At 40.4% G+C, this 20,788-nt stretch overlaps 1 protein-coding gene across 1 annotated transcript; it reads left to right on the plus strand.

Annotated features, from left to right (window-relative positions):
- Positions 1 to 1,004: 1,004 nt before the first annotated feature.
- b4galnt3b (beta-1,4-N-acetyl-galactosaminyl transferase 3b) lies at positions 1,005 to 20,752 on the plus strand. Its single transcript, XM_070830833.1, has 20 exons — positions 1,005 to 1,469; positions 5,308 to 5,363; positions 5,495 to 5,578; positions 8,021 to 8,116; positions 8,962 to 9,052; positions 9,182 to 9,282; positions 9,378 to 9,445; positions 10,220 to 10,298; positions 10,463 to 10,529; positions 10,754 to 10,888; positions 11,032 to 11,141; positions 12,632 to 12,732; positions 12,952 to 13,019; positions 13,106 to 14,321; positions 14,989 to 15,248; positions 16,318 to 16,471; positions 16,582 to 16,654; positions 16,756 to 16,909; positions 17,595 to 17,721; positions 18,909 to 20,752. Exons 1-20 carry the CDS (start codon positions 1,334 to 1,336, stop codon positions 19,018 to 19,020), a joined length of 3,288 nt encoding a protein of 1,095 aa, XP_070686934.1. The 5' UTR covers positions 1,005 to 1,333; the 3' UTR covers positions 19,021 to 20,752.
- The last annotated feature ends 36 nt before the right edge of the window (positions 20,753 to 20,788 follow it).

Genomic DNA, 20,788 nt, shown 5'->3' on the forward strand with positions numbered 1-20,788 from the left:
GTAGGGAGGGAGGTGTAACAACAGCAGTCACCAGGGAGGGTCTGTAGAGCAGCGAGAGCACCATGATCTCTTTGTTCTTCATTTGCTTCCTGGAAAACAGACAAAATAAAACAGGAGAGGGTGGACTCACAATGGGCAGACAAAGCATTTACAGTACACCAACAATAGCATTTTATTACGACAGGTGCATTTTTATTATGGACTAAATTCAGCCATAGGTTTAAACAATGCACTCCCTCCCAAATTTTATATATAAATGTGTGTATATATGTAATTAGATTCCTTTAGAACTCAGATCCTCTATATTTTTGCCTACTTATTTAATGATAATGCTTAAAAAATATATAAGATATAATGGGTATAAGTTTAGTATGTTATTAATATTATTAAACCTGGCTCAGAGCATTCTCAGTTGTTACAGACGTGCATCAATGTTGTGTTTCGTGTTTAATGTCCTAAACATTAACAGTAAATAAGTGACTCATAAGGACCAAGGTTTTTCACGCTGTCTACCCCCATTGTTGCCTAATACTTATTATCCATTAATGCAGCAGCCCTGTGGACAAAGTGCTGGACGGGCTCTTGATTGAACAATATAATCTAATGTAAGGCTGCATACGTGCATATATATCATATTCACAGTGCGGGTGTTGGTACAAAGCCACTACAGGAAGTAATTGTAAATGTGACTGATACCTGTAGCAGGTAAATCCCAAGGTAGTGGGCGGTGGGTGCAGCCCTGTTCACTCCTCCCTCCAATCTCAGAGCTAGCTAAGTGGTGTCAAGCTAGTTAATAACAAAAAGCGTTTCCGGTAAGAGACTTCAAAATAAACTGCCATGTGACAATGTGTTGATATGCCACAGCGATGCGTATGCTTTTACTTTGAAGGTAAAGCTGGCTCTGTTCCGGTCTTTTCGGGCTCGCTGTGCTTGCCTTCACGGAGTTGTGAGAAGTAAATGTGGTGTGAAATTTCACTGTTCGCTCCGTAGTTCGTGCTGCGTTGTGTGCGCGTAGTGTCGGACACGCCGGGGCAGAGGTCAGGACGGCGGCACTTCGTGATAAAGAGCAACAGGAAACTCTCTTACAAAGTGTCGGATGATCGAGAGTGTAGAGAGCCGGCTACCCCGGGTCATGGTGGGAGTTTTCGCGGGATGAGAGCCACCAGGGGCCGTGCGCACTGGGGACATCCAGGGCGCCGGTAGTGCGCACCCACTGGGAGCTGCGGTGGGTGGCAGGCGGACGTGCTCGAGGTTTAGCCGGTCCCCTCCGGATGACAAAGCTTGTGACCTGACCGATGAATAACTCGGGAGGAGGTATCGCCCGACAGCAAAGATGATCGCCGCGTTTTTCCCCTTGAAGAAACTGCGGCGCAATGGCAAATATCTTCTGTTCGGGGCGATTCTGCTGGTCGGATTCGTGGCCGTCTACCATGAGATGGTCGCTGCAAAAGCATGGAGCAGTGACACCAGTAAGTCTGTGGTCTCCACTCCAGTACGGCAGGTCTTACTCAACAAGTGTTTGTCCTTTTAAACTTTTGTTAAAGTGATCCATCACTGAGATTGCACCCAACAAACAACCTCTAACCGATACAACAGCTACTACTAATGGAAAGTGAGCATGTTTTATTTTTTAAAAAAAGGATGAGGCTGCACTAACAGTTACAGGTGAAAATGTGCAACATCTTAAGAAACTACACGTCTAGAGGCCACAGAAGCAGAAACGGTGTTACAACAGGAAAGCTTCCCTTATGGTTTTGTTAAGTCTACTTCTTTACATGTTTGTGTTTTCACTCTTTTCTGTTGCTGGCATTTGAAGCTGTACTTTTATAGATATTTTATCCACTTGATTTATGAGTACTGAGCAGCATAAATCTGACAACAACAAAAAAAACATCTTACAAGAATGTGCAGCTTCACAATTACCATAATTATGATAGAGCTGAATAATCACCTTTCTGACACAGTGTCAGCAACAATCTTTAATGCTGTGTGGTGGAGCCGAAGGCAGTTTTTCACATTATGAACAATTCAGTTCTAACTAACCTAACTTTTAAAAAAAAAAAATTACCAAAAGGCAAAAGTACGATCTATTGCAGGGACGTTGTATTGGACTACATTTCACTAGTGGTTCTCTATATTTCTAGTGAATAAATACATTTAAGTTTAGCTGTCAATGCATTTACTACCACAGATATTCTATAGAAGTCTCTATGTGAGCCTCAACAGGAAAACATCTTACATTGTTTTCTGCTTGTCATGAATTGTGCAAAATGCATTTGCACAGGAAACTTGAGCCCACAGCAGGTGAAACAACAGGTCGATTTAAAGAGATGGAGCAGTGTGTGTTTGTATGCGCGCGCGCGTGTGTGTTTGTGTGTGTGTCTTAAAGCACGAAAGAGAGAGAGAGGGGGGATGGGGAGGTCAGATTGCGGGTTGACACTCAGAAGGAAGTCTTGTCTCACACTGGGTAACCAAACTTCCTGCCCTCTACCTTATTTACACCTCAGCTTACCATCTGTTGCATTGCACTCACACCCAAGTATAACATCAGAGCGTCGCCACACTGGCATGGATGGAAATGAAAATAGTCAGGTTGGTGTCATCACAAAACATCACACACAAACACACAAACACACACACACACGCACGCACTTTGAACAAAGCCTGACACGTAAACACATGCCTAAGACCCACATTACAGGGCTTGCCTATATACACATTCCTGGGCTGTAGCCCCCTCGTCACAGTGGGACTTCTCTCAAGGGAATGACTTCATGTAGCCTTCAAACAGAGCTCAGGGAGTGATACATAGATCTAAATGTGTCGTAGAAGAATGGCAGGTGGGGTTGGACACATAAGAATATGCTGTCAGTTTATTTAATTACATTTAATCATAAAGCAGACACAAGCTTTTTTTTTTACGTGATAGGCTATAACATGGAGTGTTTATGTCTAACTTGGCTAGAATCCCAGTTGTATAAATAAAAATGTCAGAGAAATATAGTCAGACACATAAATGAAATGACTCCCTTTAACAGCATTTATTTCTCTCATTATATTCTAACCAGTTAGTGAAGAAGATAAAAAAAAAAACAGACTGTTTTTAGACAGTAGAAATGTAGATTGTGATTAAAAGTGCTGCAACTCATTGTTGGAAGTTTTGCCAAATATTTGGCTCATACGGCTCCTGTTGTGCATAGCGGATAATGATACACATTTTGGGTCATTTCCATAGCTCAACAACAGCTTAAACGACTCATGCAAATATGTAATTTACTGAGATTTCCTCGTTACATGACATTTTTTTTTAATTATTTTGTTTTTCTTTTACTTTCCTGTGGTGCTTCAGTGTGCAGAATTTTCTCAAGACGTGGCAAAGTATAATGACATCTTTATACGTAGGCTTCATTGGCTCTTCATCAAGCTAAAGCTATGCACTGATTATGTACTAATCACCGTTTAGCTTCAGCTCATACACTATTATCTTACAATCAGCCTGCGTGAACCTTAAAAAAGACACAAAAAGACACAAAACTAAGAAGGTGCATCAAAGAGAATGAAATCCATCATTTCATGTCATGTCACCATAAAACGACTTTTAAAGTGCCTCCTCAGTATATCTAACATTAGGAATTGTTACTCTAAGACGGAACAAAGTTCACAGTCTCCAGTATAAATATGTAGTATATTATATTTACAGGGCTCAGTGCAGGAACATGTTCATCACCCCTGATCTGCAGAGAAGAAGCTGAGTGCTCTCGGGCTCGGCTGTGGTTCTTAAAGGGATGGCTTGTTTTTCCCACATGTAGATCACACGGGCACTTACGAACATCAATAAGGTGTGAGGTGCTGCAGTTAATAAATGTCCCAATGGAGAAACGGCTGTCCGTGTGGGTGGGTGCCTTTTATGTGGTGACCCTTTCATGATGTGGTGACACTCCCACATTCCAGAATAATCCTTTGGTAAAGAAGAAGTTGTAGTTGAATTAATTAATATTGACATTGACATTACACATTTGGCAATATGCAACTTCCCTGTAACTGTTTGACTATGTAAAGTGCGTGTTTTACATAGCCTCTCACCTTACATACAAATGCGACAAAGGTTTGGATGTGTCAGGAGAGTTGCTGCCCCAAACCAGGAATAGAGTGTCCAAAATGGACAAAATAGACCAAAATTTCACATGAATACACTAGCTCCATAAGAACATCCAACCTCTTTGTTGTTTAGATTTAATCTTTGTGCTCTTCATGAGGACTGAAAGCCTGTAACCCCCTGCTGCAATTTTCTTTTTTATCAACTGAAACATTGCAACATTGAATTTCACCGAACAAAGCACTGTAATTTCGAAATGATTGGATTTGATGACAGAATGAATAAAAAAACAAAAAAACAAATGCATTATCAGTGCTGTAGTGGATACTGTGATGAAAAGGCAACCTAAGAAGGGTAAGTGGGACTGGATGAGTGCAGATGGAGATAAAAATATTCCTCTCTTGCTTTTCTTAACTGCCACTCTAGAATTACTCGCGTAGCCAAAATTGGCCCCCGTGTCTCATGAGTGTGTGTTTGGAGAGGGTGTCTCCACCCTGGTGATAATAACAGAGTCCGAGTCCTCAAACACCATAACCGCAGTTCACTCACTGACACCACAAGCACATAAAAGCCAAACACTGAGGTCCCTCTTTTCAACTAAACACTACGCTGTAATTTGAAAGATGGCGGAAGAGGCTATTATATTTCATCTGCTGTGCTACAGTACCAAACACTTTTGCCAACACAGAGGAGCCATAACGGCTCATTGAGGGCTGTGACCGAGATGAGTTGCATTCACTGGTCATCAGCATTGAGTTGGAACAGGCAAAGGGTGGGACTCATTTGGGACACTGGGCTTCATTGTTCATGCAAAATAAGCCCACAAATAAATGCAAAAGCATCTTGAATAAGAAAGACTGAGAAATCAGGTAAGACCTGTAGTGTGTGACTTGCCATCAAACAGGTTGGATTTAATGGTGATGTAGTTAACGTCATTTGCCGGTGTGTGGTTGCAGCAATGAAGAGTCTATGTGCTTCCCCCTTTCCACACTGATTTTCCTATTCCTAAGCAGCAGATTAAGCATCATTTTGTTCGTATGAAAAGTCAGAAAGCCAGTAAAAGAACCAACTTGCCGCCTCTTGGGGCGATCACGAATCTCTTTCAAATCAGTAGGGGAGGCCGTGTGACTGTTATGCCTATTTGTGCACAGACGGTGCATATTTGCCTGTCAGCTTTGCGCCGCTCTGATTGTTTTCACACACTTCCTCAGGTATGAATCCTGACGCTGACGGCAGCAGCTGGAGGAGAGCCATGTTCGACCGAAGGGTAAGGACGGTGCATGGAAAAAGATGGGGTAATAGAAAATGTGGTGATGCAAGGGCGCGTGTTGGTGCAGGGAGGGGTTGACGGAAAACTAGCTAAAGATGGTTATTTTAATGTGTGTGTGTGTTTTCCAGGTCAGACTGGACCATCAACCAGACTCTGTGGAGGATTCAGGTGCTTGGCGATCCAGCTACACTCCACAAACCTGGAAACCAGAGGTGTGTGTTTGAGTGTCCACACAGCCTGCATGTTTAAACACCCTGTCTCACCTCTTCTGAACTCTGAGTAACCTGCCTAGGCCTGCCCAATTCCCTCCCACCTCAGTGCATTTGCACACTACATGTACATTGTATTTCCCGCAGCAGATTCTGCTTCAGCAGCTTCCAATGCTCTGTATTAGGGTCATCACATTTCCACTATATTAAGCTGTGCTTTGCCGGCCAATTACTTGCACCTCATATTTCATGTTTGGGTGAAGCTCTCGCTGTGTCTACAGAGCAGTGTAACTGAACTTGCCATTAGCATTGTAATGGTCCCAGTGATCATGTTTGTGCATGAGTTACTAGTTGGATGTTGTTTACAACCTGAAATGAATTTTCTAACCTGCTAATTTACAAACTGCCAAAGGGCGAAATGCCAGTGTCAGGTGACGTGACAACAATTTGTCAGCTCAGAGGGAATTTTTTTTCGTAGTGTTTATTCCAGGGTAGATATCCTTGTAATATCGTTCAAAATATCTAGTTTATGGCAATATTGAGACTGTACCAACACTTTTTTTCAGATATTTAGTTTTTCAGGTATTTAATTCATTGATTTGGCCAAAAAAGCGTTAGCACTTGTTTATTTCCATGTAATTTCCAGAAAACTTACTATTTTAAGGGATTTTAGGGCTGGATTATTTTCATTAATGATTTATCAGCTGAGCATTTTCCTTTCCTTGTAATTACACAGTTTCCTCTTCAAATTTCTTGTTTCATCAAATTAACACTACAAATCCCAAAGATATTCATTAATAATATTCATTATAATCACACAAGTCAAAGAAAGGCAGAATTTCCTCGCAACTGTGCAGTTGAAACATTGACATTTTTGCTTGAAATTGACGAACATTTCATTATTAAGATTAAGATCACTTACTGATCATTAAACCTCTACAATAGTATTATCAATATTACAATACTATTACCATTATAGAGGGTTTTATCCATATTTATGCCTCCTGTAATTAAACATATTAAGTCAGAGGGTGTCAAAGGTTTGTTGACTTGGATACTGATGGTAAATAGTCATACTGTCAGGTGCAGAAAGTTAAGAAGGTTCAATAAGGCTTTATGCTCTTACACAACATGTGAACTTGTACTGTTCATGTCAAGCTGGAGTTTAACAACATGTTAAAATGAATACAGTTTGTTATATATGTAAAGCACTGGACAGATTTGAAGAGAAAGAACTCAAGCAGAGCCATGGCTGAAAAAAATAAGATTGAGCTTGACAGCAAATGAGCTCCTCAGACTCCCAGTCAAGTGGCATTTGATCACAGACAAGGAAAGGGGAGGGAAAGACACTTGTTAAATGATTACAAGCAATATCGGGCCCCGTGAAGCTCTGTGAGTCATTACTTTACAGCCTTTTGTCTGGTCCTCTGAACCAGGATCATCAGAAGGTTTAGGTTGACCACCAATGAAATCTGATGAACTACTGGACTGGTAATACAGAGACTTTGGCTCTCACCGGCATTATTCTGCCAGTGTGCTGCAATCAGCACGCACAGATCAGATAACATGGCCTCTTTGGCAGATGTCACACAGGTGTATGTTTACAGGACATCTGGGCCTCTGCTGAAACTCAGCTGCGTGCGTGCGTGCGTGTGTGTGTGTGTGTCTGTCTGTGTGTCCCAGTTTTTCCTATAGACTTTCATTGAAATCCAACAGCAGTTCCCATTGTCACCCAGTTCCTGTGATATAAAGGATCAGGTTACCCAAACAACAAATGAAAGCTATTTTTTTTTAGCTCCTGTGGTATCCAGCCAGTAGTTTTTGGTTTTATTATTTAAGTTTTGAGAGATCTATGTGAGATTTTTGCCTCTACTCTGATTCAGTAAAGTTGAATAGAATTTTATTTTGTAAAAGAATTACAGTTTTTCAGAAAAGATGCTCTGGATAATCCACAGACCACACTGTCAACACTATTTTTTTTTTCCAGAAGGACTATTTTTGTGGTAGAAAGAAAATTCTTAACAATGAAGTCTGTGCATTATTCAGAGTGATGTTTTTCCATAAAGACAGGATAAGATGAGCGCAACAATTCCATTCACCTCCTTGGTATTGAGGTGGAAGGTGAAATCTTGGAGGTGTATATCTTAAAACCGGAGCAAATAAAACTAAAACGATCTGCTAGATACAAGTAGAAGTAAGGCAGAAACTATGTTGTCCTGTTATGTGGGTCTGTACACAGGAAGAGGGGTGGATAAAAGGAATCAAGTGACGCTTGAAACCAGTAGTCCTGTCATTGTATTGCCAAGTGGTATCTAAGGAAGTCTGTATTTGTTGGTTTTAGTTTAAGTACTGAGGCCAGATGGTTAATTGTTCCACTGCTGACTGACTGCCGCACAAACACCAGAGTGTTCCCAACACGGTCGTCGCTCTCTTTTCTTCCTGCAGTATAAGGGCCAGGCCAATCTGCATGTCTTTGAGGACTGGTGTGGCAGTTCTACAGCTGACCTCCACAGGAACCTGCACTATCCCCTGTATCCTCATGTGAGTCGAACCTTGATCTTAGTACGCACAGTTTTCATTTATCATGTTTAATAGATATTTTACATGTTTAGCCACACTACAAACATTGCAAACATTTGCAGACAGAAATATCTCACTAATTAACTCTTGCATGGATTGCCATTATATTTTGTGCTGGGATTCAGGATCCTCAGAGGATGATTCCTACAAAAATTAAATGCACCTCTGACTTTTCCTCTAGCGCCACCATGAAGTTGGCAGTTTTGTGCTTTTAAATGAGATGTTACAGCAGCTGTTGGTTGGACTGCTATGAAATTTGGTTACACAATTTCAAGCTCCTCTCAGGATGAATTAAAATGAATGTGGGGATCATTTGGCTTCTCATTTAATGCAATCATCGTCAAAATTTCCGATTTCTCCAATATTTCTGTTTATGATCCCCTGCAAAACGAATACCATTACACACTCAAAACTTTTGTAGAAACCAGTGATGTCTTTTACACTCATTCAAGAAGCAAAGATAAGGATATTTTTTCCTTAATGTCTGCTTTGGGGTGTCTTATCAGCTTTTACAATTAGACAACAACATTACAACGATTATTTATATTACGATTATGCTGACATACAGCTATCATTTATCTTCGCATGAATGGTTTTGAAAGGATAATACCATAATTGTTCAGATGACTCACGCGTTTTAAGTGGCGTCCCTTTGCACACTCTGACACAAGTGTTGGCAAACACACACTCAGTTTTCACTCAGAGGTGCATTCTACATCCACATGCTAGATCCCCACGTCCCAGGACTCAAGATGTAGGCTCACTTTGAGTAAACATCATGTGTTTCCCTTTCCTCGTTCTCTCAGTCCAGGATTACAGTGCAGAAGTTGGCCATCTCTCCTCAGTGGACAAACTACGGGCTCAGGATATTTGGTTATCTGCATCCATACACTGACGGTACAACATGTACTTTTTCATCTTGTTCCTGTCCTTAACCACATTAACTACATGCATGCAACACATCTCTATCTTCCCCTCAAGCTGTCCCTTTGTCATTTGGTATCTTTTTTTCTTCCCGTCTCTCAGGAGAGTTTGTGTTTGCTTTGAGCTCTGATGATAACTCTGAGTTGTGGCTCAGCACAGATGACTCCCCCCTCAACCTACAGTTATTGGCGTGGGTTGGAAAGGTACTCACATTTCTTGTCCTCTCCAGCAACTGAGCCTCACTACCTCGTGTGTGTATTTTGTAATATTTGTTTGCATGCTGGTTTTCTTTTGCTAGACTGGCACAGAGTGGACAGCCCCGGGCGAATTTGAAAAATATGCCAGTCAGATCTCCAGACCGGTTGGGTGAGTTGACACAAGAATGTATTACTAAACAAGCAACAAACTATTAGACATTATATGGTTTAACAGTCATCAACAGCTAGTCTGCTGTACCCCTTTAACCACATGCCTAATCATAAGCACCTCCAATATAATGACCCAAGCATAAGAATTTCTATGTAGAAATTTATCAGCCTTTCTGAGAATCCAACCTCGAATAGGTGACACAGTAAATCCTCAACATTGCTGTCATGACAGAGATGCTTTCAACTGTTTGATAGCATTGTTGTCAACATGGTGGAAAGCTTTGTCACACTGTTGGTGTGGTTTACTGTAACAGGGCAGGAAATTTAGGCGACACTATCTAGACTAGTTTAGTGACTTACCTCCACACAGAACAGAAAATGTAAATATCAGCAGTAAGATCAAATTGCTACTATTATTGCTGTTATTATTGCCCCCAAATTATTCAAATTAGGCTATAGTGTTTAGGGGTGACGTGTGTTTCCAGTGGTTTCAGTTTTGTGCGTTTCATTCAACATTTTTAAATTTGTGCAGTACACAAAGCTAATCTAATGCAGAAAAAATGTGTATCAGCTGCTTGATCAGCCTCATGAGACTACACAGGAAGGTGTAATGCACAGATTTTTATCTGCTCGTGGGAGCTGCTGCTTTTTCGTAGAGCAGCAAAGCCAACAAGAATTTAACCATGACACAAATCTTTGCATGATTGTATTTCTTTGGAAGAATTATAGGACTATAATGTAGCATTGAATATGCACTTCTACTGTATGGCAGGCTGTCTGCTCAGAGGAGGTACTTTTTTGAAGTTATCCACAAGCAAAACGACCACGGGACTGACCATGTGGAGGTGGCAGTAAGTAGATGTACTGAGCAGTCATTGAAAACATTCCCTTCTTCTTTCTTTGTCTTGTTTCAATGCTTCCAAATAAAGTCAGATCTGACGTACGGTCTCATTTTCATATGCACTGTAAGTAACAAAGTAGAGACATGCAGTTCTTTGTGTTTGTTTTCACACAGTGGCAGCTCCTGGACCAAGGCTTTAAATTCATGGTTATTGAATCCAATCACATCTCCCTCTATGTTAGTAAGTACACTAAAACCCACACCTGCTGCCTAAAAAAAATCACTCAATGAATCTTTATTGGCCTAGAGCTCATGGTAAATCTCCATCACATCTCATAATCCCAGACTGTTTGCTTTTATTATTCTGCGAGGATGCTCAAACCTGCAAATCAAGTAAACGGTTTTGCTGCACAGTAAATGCAGAGCACTTCTCTTATTCTGCTGCGTTGTGGCTTCACTTCTCAGATGAGTCTGCCTTGTTAATGAGTGACATTACCCACATACCAGAGACGGCTGCAAGCCACCAACACGCCACCACAAAACAGCATAGTGCTGCATCAGACATGCTGAGGGAAGACCGGCGAGACACTCTCTACCAAGGTGAGAGACATCACTCTGCTGCTCTATTAATTCCCTGTCTCCATTTCCTGCCATCCCACATGCAAGTATTGTGCAACTTTACTCCACCTACTGAATGCACGAAGGGATATTGTCTCAAATTAGCGTGTTTCGTTTGTTTTCAGTGCCTTTGATAGACAGCAAGTTCCTGCAAGGTGTTCTGCCTGACTGCTCGTACAACCCCAGTTACACAATCAAAGACTTCCCTCTGCTCCGCTACCAAGGACTACAGTTTGTACGTATTTGTATAGTTTGTTTATTACACCTGCTTTTCTACTGATTGGGCTCCAGCTTATATTTATTATTCAGAGTTCTTCATTCACACAGAAAAGGTCATGAAAACAGTGTTTGATAAACATGTCCTTGCAGAAGGACAAGATAAGGAAACACGTTTTCTTTTTTATGTAGCCCCAAAGTCATACCATAGTAAGTTTTTCCATTTTTCATGGCCCATGCTGACCTGTCTTTTTTCAGTGTCTATTTGATGACGCTAACTTAACGCCCTCTGAGAACCAATTTAAAGGGAAGACATGCTGCACCCATTAGAAGAAACATTTAGTAGCGCGGCTTTTGAATTCTCTCAGTTGATTCTACAGCCTATATTACCAAAGTGTCATTATTAGTCACTTTGCGGTGACTTCCTGGAAACTCTGCTGGTTACCTGGCAACATCATAGTGATGACACGACTCCAGGATGTCATCTGTTCAGCCAACAAATGAGAGAAGAAGAAATAGTAGTTTACTGAAACCCTGTAAGACCACGGCATTTCGCATTTACACTTTGGTTTTTGAGCGGATTAAGCAAACAAGATGTATCTTTAGCTTTAGAGGTGATGTTAGGCTGATTTTTGTAACTTTGGGCAGAACCAGACTAGCTGTTTCCCTTTTTTCCAATCTTTATGCCAAGCTAAGCTAACCACAGTGGTGGTAAGCACATCTGTTTAGAGACTGTGATCAAGTACAGATCAAGTACTTTTTAGTCTTTTATTTTCATGCCTATTTGTATTCCAGTATATTTTAGGGTAATATTTTTTATTAGGAAGTGTTGCACTGTTTATTTCACTAAAATGATTTCACAGCTTTCGATACTCCTTCATTTAAATTAGATTTAAAGTAAGAGTTTTTTTTAACACAGAACATATTAAGGGTGTATACCATATATTTATGTAAATTAAACAATAACAGTTTACGCAGGGACAGCTGAAACAATTACTTAACTAACAGGCAATAATTGATAATATTTTAAGTCCTTTTTTTAGGGAAAATGCCCAAAATTTTACTGTTCCAGCTTCTCCTTTTTAATTATTTTAATTTATTTTGAAGTTTTTAGTTTTGAGGTTTGTAATATTGGTTGGACAAAGCAGGCATTAAATGTGGGGGCTTTGGGTCATTTGACTGCATTAAACTCGTTTAAACAAAACAAAAATCGGTTGATTATTTATTCATTGAATTAATTTGATTAGTTAACTTGATGCAATAAAGTAAATGAGCATCTTGCCAAAAAAGTAAATAATGTCTTTAACTTAACGCATGTTTTAGTTAGTAGAAAATGTTCACATGTGAACTTTACACATCTATTCTGAAATCTGATATACATTCAAAATAACATGCAGGATGTATCTGTTCTTGAAAGTCACACGACTGTTTGATCCCTGTTTGGATAACCCATGATTCTTTTGTAAGCTTCTCTCAAAGCTTGAACTGCATGTCATTTCATCTCTCCAGGTCCACATGTCCTACATCTACCCCAATGACTACACCCGACTCACGCACATGGAGACGGAGAACAGCTGCTTCTATCCCGAGAGCCCCTACTATATGAAGATGTGAGTCCTCACACCCTATATTAAATGAAAACATGTACAGTACAGTGAGCAGAGTCAGAAATAGGTTTACAGTATCACCAACAGAGGGTGCTACTGAGAATTTGACTGAGGAAGAAAGTGTTTTGTTGTTTTATTTCAACTAAAAAAACTAAAAAAAAAAAATTGTGATCTGGACCTAATATCACAGAAATTAACATTTTCTCACCCTCTTGTTTTCAGGTTCGGTTTCTCGAGGTATATGAGATTAGACCGTCCTGATATGCAAGAAAAAGGAAACCCAACCAGAGGTATTTTGTACTTCCCTTTTCTTCAAAAAATGTTACTTGTATTGTCAGTCAGTTACAATCATTTGTTTCTGCTTCTGGTGAACCAGATTTCGATTTTCAGAGGAGGAAATCAGTGCTTGATGAGGAGGACGTGTATGACCAAGCCAGGCCAGACCAGATAGATAATGCCCTTTTTCCAGATTATGGTGACGATTATGATGATTATGCTCAGAAACGCAGGCGCAAACTCTTCTCTTTAGTCGTGCAAGAACCTAACAACACGCAGAAGAGCACCTCGAGGCTGCACATAGCTGAGTCGCTGAGGAGAAAAGGGAAGGACAGTGTCCCACGGCCTCAGCCAGAGCCACAGAGACCAGCTGAGACACTTTCAACACAAGCCTCGAAACATCACCTGCACCTGCAACAGAACCAGACAGAGTTAAAACAAGTAGATCCGGTTAAGAAAATGCAACAGATAAAACCAAAAGGAAAGTCAAGACTAGCAAAAAAACAAAAACTAAGATCAGTAGAGAAAGCTGTGAGACCAGGACAGATAAAGCCACCGATACCAGTGGACACAGAGAAGCTTAAAGCAAAGGATCGACCAGTCGTCCGGTCAGATCAGCTTAATTCTAAACATCATCATATCCAGAGGTCCCATAAAATGAACCATACCCACATCCAGAGACTCAAAGATTCAAAGCTTCAACCCTTAGAGCGGGATGCCAGTCTGCCTGAAAACCCCACAGTGGCCAAACAGCAGAGGTCTGTAACCAGAGAAAGGGAGCTTCAGCCAGCTGCCACCAAGCGTCTTACCACTCCCAAGAGAGAGATCAACCGTCCTTTAGTCAAGATAAACCAGAGGGACACAGATACCAGAAAATACCTCAGGGATAAGGAAATAGAGATGAATATGCCTCTACAACAGGATCTAGAAAATAGCATCCGCAGAGCAAAGATGATCGCCAGAGGCAAAAACCAGTTGGATTCAAAAGGAGAGGAGGACCAAGTGGGAGAGGAAGACGAGGTTCACAACAGGGCTGTGAGCAAGAGAGATACCATGGAAGGAGAGAGAGACTCTCTGTGGGGACCAGGAGGAGACTTTGAAGGGACAGATGACGAGGACCTCACCCCTGCGCCCGTGTTTGACACCGAGGTCAACTGGAGCCAGACCTTCCGAGTCAGCCACCTGGACCTCCAGGCACAGCGATCCGATTGGATCGACCTGCGCTGCAACGTCTCAGGAAACCTGCTGCTCCACTCCAGTGACGCGCTGCCTATGGTCAAGGCTTTCATGGACAAACTCAACGAAAAGCACCACGGGTAAGTATTTGTTTATGCACCCACGGTCTGTGCGTCACCTGGAGATGCATTTGTGGCAGAACTTAACCTCATTTTAACTAGGGTGCTTTTTCCGTAGTTAGAGTTCTAAAAGCAAAGTACCAAAAAGTAGAACCTAGTTCTCTGGTTCATAATTTTTTGGCTTGTGACCCCTAAATAGGATTCAAGGATTCAATTGTTTTATTATCATATGTACAGATAAAAAAAAGTTTCATTGCACAATGAAATTCTTGCTTTGCCCTTTCGCCTTAAAAAAAATAGACAGATAATTAGAAAAAGAGCTACAGTATAACTACCTGCAATCCCTTTAACTGGTTACATATACAGATACTGTATAGAGAGCTACGGCAGTTAGTGGCCAGAAATGTGCTGGTTCTAGCTTCAGAACTACCAGCATTATGAGGAAATGGTGCAAAATTGGAAAAGACAAACAAAAAAACAGACTCATAAAAAATAGAACAAACTCAGCAAAGGGATTTCATTTAGACATACTACTGTTGGAAGAGGAATTTTTTGATCAAAAGAAAAGTTGAAAGAAAACTTGCAATATGATTAAGTACAATCATGCACAGATTTCATAATTTTTTGCAGCACATTTCACCATGTTTATCTTTATTTATTCATTTTTGTATTTTCTGTGACCTCGCAGGCAGTTCACATTAGTGCGTGTGGTTAACGTGGTGAAGCGGCTTGACGGGGTCCACGGCAGCCGCTACCTTCTGGAGCTCGAGCTGAAAGATGCGAACGGCCAGCTGCTGCGTCTGTCTCACTACATCTACACTCTGATTCGCTACAACAGGCAACGCAGCAAGGACTTCAGTTTCCAGCGACCCAAACCTCAGCTGGTGCTGTGTAACCCGGTGGGCTTCCGCTGGAATCCTGTTGCCACCGTCCACTTCATAGTACCAGGTATGTCCACCTTTAACCACACTCATTACAACCATTACATTCGCGAAGTTGCCCTTTCCCTTGTCCTTTGCTGTGCGGCTTTTTGTGTGTTTGTTTCTGCGTTGACTTTTCTTATTTTATCATATCACATTTTATCATAACTGATGACAAACAGTTCGCAAGCATTTTAGAAAACTTCTTCTTCTGAGACTCAATCTCCCGTAGAAAATACAAAACTGATGATGATAACAGGGACATCCTGCCCGCAGAATCCTTCTCAGTATTCACTTAACTAAATAAAAAAGTAACACACATTAGAGGAATTTCTTTCATTGATTATCAGTGTCACATTTAAGGCTGTATGAAGACTCAGATCTCAGTGGACTTTCTCACAAACACTCCTTGAGAGTGATGCATAGCAGCCACTCTCTGATCTGAGCAGGACAAATGTGCTGCTTCAATAATGGTACACATAACAGAGGTCTTTATTTAATTCAGTAATAAAATATTGACATCCTGCCTTTTCCACAGTAGAGACTGGGAAGTTGTAAATTTTCAACAATTCCTTTTCTCAACTGTAGGACACAATGCTGCTACAGCACCACTCCACGTTACATCTGTTACTTCCCTCTATTCTGTTTGTTTACATCTACTAATATCTATATTTTTATAACTGTTGTACAGTTGTAACTCTACCCCGTATCTCGTTTGTAAACCTGCACCATATCTGTTGTCTGAGTGTTTACTTAACTCCATGAACAATGTATTATTCATTCTTTGGTTGTTTTGTACCATGGACAAGGACAAACACAACTTTGTTCCCTCACTGTGTACCGATGGATGACATTAATGTCTCTTATCTCTTATCATTCTGTGCTGTTTTTTTTTTATTTTTTGGAATTGCAATAAGGAGTCTGAACACTGGCTCGATGCTCCCAAAGAAAGGTTATGGTATGGCTATGGACGGCCATATGGCAGAAACATGCTCGCTAATAAACACTGACGACAACTGATTGTGGCTGCAGCTATTTTAAGCACAAAGACTTCTTCATAGTCTATTTATGCATTCCATAAATCACGTCTCTCTCAGTGAAAAACCAGGCTCGGTGGGTGCAGCAGCTGATCGCTGACATGGAACAGCTGTTCAGAAAAACTGGAGACACCAACTTCAACCTCATCATCACTGACTACAACAGCACTGACATGGACGTGAGGAAGGCTCTACAGAAATCCCAGCTCCCCAGGTGTGTGTTTGTTTGCGTTTGCTTCACTTCTACTCTGAATCTGAGCATGTGAAGCTCATCACAAACTATACTGAATGTGTTTACTATGACTATGACATGGAATTTATCAGGTACCAATATGTGAAGCTGAGTGGAAACTTTGAGCGCTCTGCAGGTCTGCAAGCTGGTATTGACCTGATAAATGTGAGTATCGCAACATTATTCAGCAATAAAACATCAATATTTATGAATAGACAGTAATAATAGATCTCTTTTAATATCTTTTCCTCTTTATTCTCCCTCAGGACAACCACAGCATTGTGTTTCTTTGTGACCTTCACATCCACTTCCCCCCCTCCATCATCGATACCATCAGGAAGCACTGTGTGGAGGGATACATGGCCTTCGCTCCAATAGTCCTGAGACTGGACTGTGGGGCTACACCATTTGATGCCAAAGGTACATGCAGATACATCCATCTTTAGTTTTATTGTCATGCGAACATGGCTCCTTTTTGTATGTTGCAAATTTGAAAATCAATTAAAAGTACTTCCTTTAACTGAAATATAGTTAGTATAACTTTTTGTTGTTGCACCAAAACTTTACCACTTGAGTCATCATTATCCAAGTCTTTTATTGATGGGTTTAATTGAGGATAGTTTTTGATGAAAAATAAGCTCTCCTCATGTCTAACTTAGAAAAATGTCAGAATTTCACGTTCTTTAATGTGACTAAGAGGATGTTAAATCGGTGAGAGATACAGCAAAGGGTGAGATGGGCAATGTCGCTCACTGCAGAAAAGAAACTTTGGTTGGTTTGTTTGTTTTAACTCGATTATTTGCCGTCTTCTAGCCTGTTCTTCCACTGCTGCTTTGTTTGTTCAGGAATGCAGTCTTAGACAAGCAGAAGTGTGACTCTAGACTCCACAATCTATAGAGCAACCTACATGTCGTCATCTCACATGCTTGCATTGACATGTTGGATTAACAGCTCATCGCCTCCAGCCAAACAAATTAGCTGCACTGGCTACACATTGTTTTAGTGAGTCGTGGCATCCAGTCATGCCAGGTAGTAACACATTTTTACATTTTCAGGATATAAGTGACATTAAATCTTAAGGAAAATGTGACCATCTGTGTTGCAGGTTACTGGGAAGTCAATGGCTTTGGCCTGCTGGGAATCTATAAGTCTGATCTGGACACAGTGGGAGGAATGAATACCAAGGAATTCAAAGAACGCTGGGGAGGAGAAGACTGGGAGCTCCTTGACAGGTGTGCTCCTCACTTTCAGTCACTTAATTAGTTACTCGTAGATTTTAAGTTTGTTTCCTGTATTTGATTTTATTTATTTTTTTGACCAAAGAAATGAATCTATTTGTGAAGAGAAACACACCATCTTCCTGTTGACATTGGTATCTCTACTTGCATGCACAGAGTGTAACAAGTTCATACATGTTCTGTATAGAGTTAAAATAATTCTGGGAAGACTGTTGTAGCAGATGGAGATGAAGAATACATTACAAAATAACTAGTGGAAGGCATTAAAAATGACATCTGTCCACTTTAAATAACATTTCTCCACTTGAAAAGACCCATATTTCCTTCAGGAGCTGAATCTAACCTACCTTCTCACTTACAGTCAAGATGGGGTTGAAAATAACACAAACGTTGATTTATTCACGTCGCATAAGTGGATCATAACATATAAGCTTTGGGATTAATCTGCAGATGCTCCTCTTCAAAACGAGACAAAACTTTTGTATGGATTCAGTTTTTGCAGTTTTTGAGCCACAATATGACCAAAAACATTGATAAACATTAGGTAAGGCAAATTTTTAGCCTAGCCAGTTGTCTTTCAAAATTAGTTTTTATAAATTGTGAATCACCGCAACCACAAGATATCATTCAGCACACAAAAAGATATTAGGCTGACTGATCCAGTATTTTGAGAGATTAGCAGCGGACCGACAGACACAGAGGGTGAATACTGCACTTACATTCACTAGGTGACCAGAAACATGACTTCAAATGAATGAAAATGTTGCTTAGTTTCATAACTGTTGGATGTGTAAATATCAGCTCTTTCAACAAGTTTGCCTTCTGCATGCTGATATGGCATGTTCACAATATGTTTCTGCTGCCCCCAAGAGGCTAAATAGTCACATCTGACCTAAATTGTACAGTGTGCATGGTGGTTTGGTGGTTAGCACTGTTGCTCAAGTTCCAGGTTTGAACCTGGGGTCTTTCTCCAGCCTCCAGCCCCCCTGCGACCCTGAAGGTTTAGCATTATAGACAATGGATGGATAGATTTATCTTTGAATCTGCACAGCAAAATAAAACATTTTGATCGATTTAATCGATATTAGTCGATATTATGGCCTAAAATCTTTGGGTGCCGCCACATTAGAGGCAAACTAAATTAAATGGCAATAAACAAACTCTCCTGTTCTCTGCTCCAGGATTCTCCAGGCAGGACTGGAAGTGGAGAGGATCTACTTGAGGAACTTCTTCCACCATTACCACTCCAAACGTGGCATGTGGAACCGGCAGATGTCGCCCAGCCACAGGTGACCTTGATGCCTTCCGTTGCACCATGACCATGGTCGCCACGGTTACAACCACGGCAACCAGAGCACTTTAAGGCCTGAGCATGATTCCTACTGTGTAAGCGTTATGCCTGCTGACCGACAGGGAGGATGCTGACATAGAACTGAACGGTGGCAGCAGTGAAGACTGTCGCTAAGGAGATACTACTGATATGCTGATATGAGTTTATTTCACTGGATGTACTCATAACTACTAAGAGGGTACTGGTCGATGAGTGCCATTGACTATGTAATATTGCCTATGAAGATACTGCTGTGCACCATGTTGCTGACTGAGACCATGATGATCTGCACTACTGGCTGCAAAGAACTGACCTGATCCAAAGACAAAACCTAAACTAAATGGCAGTGCACACTCCACAAGGATGTAAACACACAAGTGTCCTAAATCATAAACATCTTGCACATGAGTCTTAGCTGGGAAAAAATGTTCGTTTTGCTTGTGACAAAATGAAATATCTGTATTTGACTGCAGATGTGTATATGGTAAACACAGCCTTCATTGTCTTGTAAATTATGGAAAACTTTATATTTATTTTATCAATGTTTGTAGGATTTTTTTTCATTTACATTTTATGTTATTTCTAGAGATTAATAATGACTATTCAGAAAAGTGTACCTCAGTCTACCTGTTGAGTGCCCTCCCTTATTTGTTCTCATTAATATTAATTGTGTTCTGCATTGTGACTTTTATTCAGGTACTGGGGCCAAGTAGGGCTGTATTTACAGGCAAATCAGGAAGCGCTTTAAACTGGAAAAATAATTCAATATTTAAGTGATTTTCATGATTGTAGCATGTAGTTTTATCAGAGTACGGTCAATTTAAAAATGTGACTTGAATTTAGACAGGTATGTTTGTGTTTTGTGTTGCCCAAGGCATCAAATCAAATATCAGAGAACTGAAACAGTGCATTATTCTGAGACATTCAAATATGTTGTCCATTTGTTGCCTCTTCCCCCTACACTGTCATTTACCAAAGATAATAACTGAAAGTTAGGTACTTCTATTTTTTTCCTTTTCAGAAAAGTCAAAAAGCAGGGTTTGTTTTTTTTCGACATAACAGGCTTTTTGACTGACTGAAATACAGCATTAAGTTCCATTTTAGTCAAATTTTATTGTAATTTATGTCCACCTTGTGTTATTTTTATCAATCTACCTGCTGAATAGTTATCATTGTAGTAGTAATAGTTGTTTTTGAAAGGAATAATTGTTTTGATGACTCAAAAGGGTGGCAAAGTTTTATTTTCACTGTCAATGCAGTAAATTACCAACGGGAGATTTAGTGGGTGAAAATGATCTTGTGTATTTATCATGTTGCTTTACTTTTATTTAAGACAAGACTAATGGCAGCATTTTCTGATTGTTCACATTCCGGTTTAACAAACTTGTGCCTTTCTTGATTGTTTGAAATTGAAACATGTTTAACTGTTTCACTTGGGACAATAAAAACACAACCCAATGTTGCTCTGATGCCAGACTTTGCCGGTTTTGGTTTGTAACACTGCCCAGAAATGTGTGATGGTTATTTCATCATTTACTCCTTCATCTCTTATTTTGCTGTTTGTAGATATACCTCATCCCTCTGTTTGCGCTGGGAGTTAACCTCTGCCTTATTGTCCGTTCGTTCTGCAGTCTCTTCTCTCAGGGGCAGTTTTTTTTTTTTCCATTTTACACTGTTTTTACCAACCAATAAATCTCTTGCCTTCATTTCCATTACATTATGTGTACTTTT

The sequence above is a fragment of the Pempheris klunzingeri genome, chromosome 5 (genome assembly GCF_042242105.1).
Source record: "Pempheris klunzingeri isolate RE-2024b chromosome 5, fPemKlu1.hap1, whole genome shotgun sequence".
Taxonomy (NCBI): domain Eukaryota; kingdom Metazoa; phylum Chordata; class Actinopteri; order Acropomatiformes; family Pempheridae; genus Pempheris; species Pempheris klunzingeri.